The 6,076-nt window shown below is 38.3% G+C and overlaps 1 protein-coding gene across 5 annotated transcripts; it reads left to right on the forward strand.

Annotated features, from left to right (window-relative positions):
* Positions 1 to 1,704: 1,704 nt before the first annotated feature.
* LOC147314549 (uncharacterized) lies at positions 1,705 to 5,295 on the forward strand. 5 transcript variants are annotated; one of them, XM_086261560.1, is made up of 3 exons: positions 1,705 to 1,756; positions 3,672 to 3,827; positions 4,244 to 5,291. In XM_086261560.1, the coding sequence occupies exons 2-3, from the start codon at positions 3,702 to 3,704 to the stop codon at positions 4,475 to 4,477; spliced, it is 360 nt and encodes a 119-aa protein (XP_086117686.1). In that variant the 5' UTR covers positions 1,705 to 1,756; positions 3,672 to 3,701; the 3' UTR covers positions 4,478 to 5,291. The 5 variants fall into 5 exon arrangements, with proteins under 5 accessions (XP_086117686.1, XP_086117687.1, XP_086117685.1 ...); XM_086261561.1 differs by lacking the exon at positions 1,705 to 1,756 and adding an exon at positions 1,828 to 1,846 and having other exon boundaries at positions 4,244 to 5,293; XM_086261559.1 differs by lacking the exon at positions 1,705 to 1,756 and adding an exon at positions 1,966 to 2,634 and having other exon boundaries at positions 4,244 to 5,292.
* Positions 5,296 to 6,076: the final 781 nt, after the last annotated feature.

Below are 6,076 nucleotides of genomic sequence, written 5' to 3' on the forward strand. Positions count from 1 at the left end.
TTGTATTTTTCACATTGTCTGTGTGTAAAATACATATGTAAGCATAGATTACACAAAGGATCCTGCACGCCAAGCTGGATACAAATAGAAATCCCTGGAAACAATTCTTTCTGCGCTTAAGAGCAGCTTCCTATTGCAACGCTGGAGGATTTGTCACCATTACTGGATACGCTGCAGAAGCACAGCAAAGCAGTGACTGTGTGGAGTCGAAAACTATTACACCAACTACACTACACACTCACCCACATTACCCCAATCACTGGCGTGTTTACACAACAGAGACGCTGAGTCTTTGTTACGGGCGCCAGCCACTGTGACCTCGTTGTGTGGACACAGAGAGACCTTGCTGTGACTCGCGTCTTCCCTGCTGTGGATTTCTGGAAACCGCGCTTAAAGCAAGCACAAGACTTCTTTCGTAAAGTGTGCCTTCCTGAACTTGTTGGGAAATACTTCTGGAAACAACGTGCTGCTCTAAATAGCCTGTAATGTTTCATGTTGTGGTTAAAGATTGATGACAGCTGTGTGGTGCGATGTAAATAGTTTGCATTTCATTTTTATGTGATTGCTGTGTACATGTGAATAGATCTATAATAAAGAAAAACAAACAAATATACTATTCTTTTTTGTTTTATTAAGACAACTTCACACAAAGTACAGCTATTTACAATGTACCGACCCGGAAGTGCTTTCGCCCGGAGCTGCCGCACCCGCGGTCAATCCACCAGCTGCTGCCAATCAACTACCATCTTCAGCAGGGCTACTTAATGGTGTGGCTGAGCGACAGACAGCGCTGGAGTATTGCACTAAGCCTGGGATTGACGGAGGATTCACGGACACTAAGGAAGCACTTGGAGGAGAGACGGGCACTCACTACCACGCACGGGCTTACACGGAAGGAGGGACGCACTATCACCATTGTTGCACATTTGAACTGTTGTCACCTTGCTGCACTGTAAATAAATGCACTGTCATTATTTCTGAGCTCCGCGCCTGAGTCCACTCTTTAACAACCGTGACAGCCTGATTCTTTTGCTCCATGTTTTGGAGATCCCTTTGCATCTCCCTAATAGTAGCATTCGCGCGTTGAAGCTGGGCAGACGGTTCTTTTAATTCAGCACTCTTTGTCTTGTTTTCCTTCATCAGGAACAAAATCTTCTGTCGTGCTTCACCAAACTTTCCTCTACCAACAGGCAGGATTAATCCATGCATTTATGTTGTTCACATTAAATTCTGATCCTGCCGTTCAAATGTCCTGCTGAAATCAAGACTTGCCAGACAAGGCAGCATTGTCCACACTTCTCGTGTCCAATTCTGGTGTGATACATTCTTTAATTAAAAATTATCAGCTATGGATATAAAATTATACCAGTTGGAGGGAGAGGGGTTCAGTTGGACATCAGTGAGCACCTTACCAAAGCTGAAAGAAGATGGTTTATGCAGCAAAAAAGTATATAGTGGCGCTATATTCACACTGAAAAAAATGCAATAGGGTGGTTGTTGAATTTGCATAGAATTACTTCATATATCCAGCATGACTAATTTAAATTTCACATCTAAACATATTTTTGTCTTTTAATTTTCACATATTCTTTAAGAATATTGATTCTTTTAGAACAAATCATGTTGAAAAGAAACAAGTTAGTCGTGTTTTATCCTCAAGCTCCGCCCCCTGGAAAGGAAAAATCGGCTGCGCTGTCTGCCATTTTTGTCTCTCGCTTTGGAAAATCTACTACCATCTGGAGTTTTACACTTGAAGGTAAATAAGATTTTAAAGCTAACACACCAGTGAGAACGAGTGTAGACCCTTTATATATGTGGACTTTTACTGGGTGTTGTTATTTTACAGGTATGTGGGCTGTTTATCGAAAACCATGAAAGGCCAATGTTAGGCTCCAGTTAGCTAATGGTAACCGAAATTATGCGATAAGCAAATTAGTAATTATCATATATAATGTGAGTTAATATTGTTTCTATATTCTTTCAGTCTAAATTAACAGACTATTACAAACTTGCATCGGTGTCTGTAGTAAGTGGTGGTACCTGCAGTGTCTTAACCATTAAACAAGCTAATGTAGGGCCGGGATATGACTAGTTTGTTGAAACATGTCTGCTGCCAATGTGACTGCTCACACACGGTAACATTACCAGCACAGCCGCTATAAACATGCTGAAAGGTCAATCTAGCTTCTGTAGTCAGCAGCTGGAAGACTCAACACAGACCCAAGATTCAGTGTAACGGTTATCTAAATGTTGTGTGTCCTGTTTGTAAGCCCAGAAAAAGAAATTAAATAAAATGACGACCTTGAGCTTCAAGCTAATGTAAGCGTAATGCTATAGCATAAAGCGACTAATGCAATGATGAGGTTGTTAAATTAGTAAAAATACAGTAAATATATCCAACATGAATCATTTATATTTTTGGTCTAAACATAATTAAGTCTCACGCCTTTCACTTGTTTTAGAAGGATGTTCAGTCTTTTAAAACCAGTCATATCAAAATAACAGAAAATAGTTATGTTTTCTGTTGAAACTCCACCCCCAGGGTGTGTTTTGCGAGGGAAAATTCACTGTGGCGGTCCGCCATTTTTTGTCTTCGCTTCGTTTACGTTTGGTGCTGAGCTTTACTTTGTCAAGGTAAACTGAAAACTACATGTTTGAGAGGAAACGAAGAGAACATCCATTAGATGGGGAAGTTTTTCTCATGAATTGCTGTTGAGCAACATAATGTAAAAAACAAGTCATTCCTTAAGTTAACTAACGATAATGCTAGCTTAAGCTGCGAGACAATATTATGTGCATTAGCTTTTTTTCAGTGTGTGCCCAGTCACATCCGCTTGTTTTTTCTCAGTGAATACAGACTAACAAACTCGTGTCCATTTAGTTAACTGGTTGTACCTAAAATGTTTTAGTTATACAGTTAAATAAGCTAGTTTGCCATGGGGTGGGCTCTGTGTGTGTTGGGGGGGGGGTGTGTCTTCACTAAAGTCGGTTTATTTAGGGCATGACACCTATGCAGTACTCATTAGGAGAGGAAGTGCATGACGTGGGGCTTTATTTCATGTTCTGGGGCAGTGAATGTAATCTACTGATAACATGTTAAAGACACACAAAAACCCAACAAATTATTTTAACTGATTTATAGAGAGACTGAGAGGAGGGCTTAAAAGATAAAAAATAATGACAATATAAATATGTTAAATTTATTTTTTCTGTATCGATATATGGTGCTTATCCCTGCTGAAGGGCAGATTGGTGTTGCTTCAGAACAATTGTCTAGCGCTGTTATGTAGAGGTGTTACTGTTAAGGTTTTAATAACATTATTTTATTTACTAGTGAAGATTTGCATATCTTATCTCACATTCTGTAAGGTAAATTTTCTGGAAAGGTCAAATTAACTAATTTAACTAAGTATTAATGAAAGACCTTGATGTGTATATGACAATAATAGATGTCGTTTCTGGGTCATTTGGCAGAACTGCAAAATGGCCAGAAGGAGGCAACTGCTGTGGTTGCAAACAGGCTTTGGGTGGTTTGGAAGTAAGGGCAACTATGGAACTGCTCAGCAACATGGGACCCATAGCTAATAAATAGTAATATAACTTTGTGTGGATGTAACCTTGTGAGATTTGAGATTTTGACAGCATTTTTATGTGACAACTTCTCTTTTTAGATAAATGCAGAGTTTAAGCGCATTACCACCATGCCACTGCAGTCCAGATTACTCTCGCAGATAGATGTGCTATCTGACAAACTAATAAAGGTCTTCAAAAGGCGAGGAGGACAAATAGGAAGAAGACTTCAGAACATTCTGGAGCCCACGGCCCAGGTAAGAAAAAAATTAATTTGTGTATACACTTTAGGGAAAATAATAATTTTAACAAAATGCTGCTTGTCACTCTATGCCAGGAGTATGTCGAAAATCACCTGGGATTTTCACAATTTACCATGGGTGCGTTTTTTTTCTTTTTCTTTTACCTGCATTTTTCTATGTGTGGAGTTGATAGTTGAACACCTCTCTATGCTCTGACCGTATTCTGCTTCTTTGCATGGAGATTTCACTTCATTACCTTTTTAAGCATTCTGAGGACTCAAATCACATGCTGTAATGAATCCATTTTTGTTCACCTAATGTGTTAATGTTAACATTTTTTGGAATAGTGACACAGATTAAAATAAGATTTGGTATAATGTTCTTTGACCAGTGTTCTGTTTAATTAAATTTTGGAATTCTGCATTTTCTAGGCCACAGATGAAGCCATTATCCAACGATCTAATAAGGAAACAACCATGGGAATTTACATCATAAAGTCAAGAGATGCCAATGGCAGCCCTGAGGACATCGGGATAGTCCTTGAAGGCCAGAGAGTCTGGCAGGATTTGGATAACTATACCCTAGCAGCTGCAATGCTGTTTGGACTAATGTACACTTTGAACCTCACCTACCCACTGGAAAAGTATACCTTCGAGGTATTATAGAAACTGGTTATGGAGCTCAAAAGGAACAGCCTTTCAAAGAAGGCCCAGGTTTTCAGGACCAGACTGTACGATTGAACAGTTTTCCAGTTATGATGTGGGAACAACATGTTTACCTCTTCAAATATGTACCATCCTTTCTTTTAAGCCAGCACTGGTAAAGTTGCAGGACATAGTGAAACTTATTTTTCTGGCACTTTTCAACTTGGGGCCTTTATTACTGCAGTTTTCACTTTTCAAGCCATGACTCTTTTAAAAAAAAATTCAAACTTTGAATGTCCATTTTTCTCAATGGTAATGGTGCCTTGCACCAATTTCACCAGTTTGCAATTTTTTTCCCAAGGTGCACCACTACAAACAGATTGCATCGTCTAGTATTAGTGATTGTGATGTTTAGTGATAGAAGCAAGCCAATACTAATCAGTTTAGGTCTCTTGGTTGTGTGCCTGTGGGTTATAATGTTATTTTAAGTCTCTTCTTTGTGTCATTTTAATAATTACACCCCTGTTGCCATATTACCTTATGGCTCTTACATTTAAAAAACTATTTTTTACATAAGCGCGATGTCATAAGGCCCCACAATGTTGAATTCAGGTTACAGCAGATAACTTTGAGGAATGTTATGGAATGTTTTTCAAGAGATGCATTGTACAAATATGACTCATGTATATTTTGGAAGCCTGAATTGAAAGTCCATTGTTACAACTGTGTAGTATTTTCAAAAATACAGGTCATTGTTCAAAAATGTTTTGCTTATTTCTTTGATTGAAGAGAAAGTGTACAGTACATACAGTAAGATCAGCCTTAATTTAGTTTTATTTATTGAACACTCAATTATATACTATATTATATTATATATTATATATTAGAAATTTGTTATAAAATAAAATAAGCTTACCATAAAATAATCTTGTCAATATAACACATAGTAGTCCAATACAATTAACACAAAAAGTTCATGTCTGATAAACAAGTGGTTTCTATAAATATTTGACCGGAATGAAAAACATAACAACATAAAAAAGTCATGTTTGTGTTACCAGAAAAATGTGTGCAGGTATAACATAAAAAACTAAGGTTAACCAAACATAACTTAATTTCGTGCAACCGATTACAATAATTTTTTTACGTTTATACCACTGATTATTTTTTTCAGTGCAGGCTATATTCAATTTGGATTCTTGCCCTATGGTTATGTGATGTGCTGGGGGTGAAGGAAGCCTAAACATTTCGAGAACCACTGTATTATATGGGACACACACAGTGTTGGGGAGTAACGGAATACATGTACCGCCGTTACGTATTTAAAATACAAAATATGAGTAACTGTATTCCGTTACAGTTACCGTTTAAAAAGGTGGTATTCAGGATACAGTTACTTTGTTGAAATAAATGGATTACACTGCGGTACTTTCCTGTTTCATGTTGTCGCGGGTCAGGACTGTTTGGTTTTGTTTGACAGCTACGTGCTGTTGTTCCAGGCGGCAGCGTTACGGTTGCCATGGTTACAGGGCGACGCGCTCTCTCTCTCTCTGCGCCTGCGTGTTTCTTGGGTGACAGAGCGCCTTTTCGTTAAGTAAAGCAGAACTTGGAGCCCCATCT

Source organism: Aulonocara sp. 'chitande type north' Nkhata Bay, linkage group LG14, assembly GCF_057382095.1.
Source record: "Aulonocara sp. 'chitande type north' Nkhata Bay isolate Kocher_YH1m ecotype deep benthic linkage group LG14, A_spYH_male_GT1.1, whole genome shotgun sequence".
Classification (NCBI taxonomy): domain Eukaryota; kingdom Metazoa; phylum Chordata; class Actinopteri; order Cichliformes; family Cichlidae; genus Aulonocara; species Aulonocara sp. 'chitande type north' Nkhata Bay.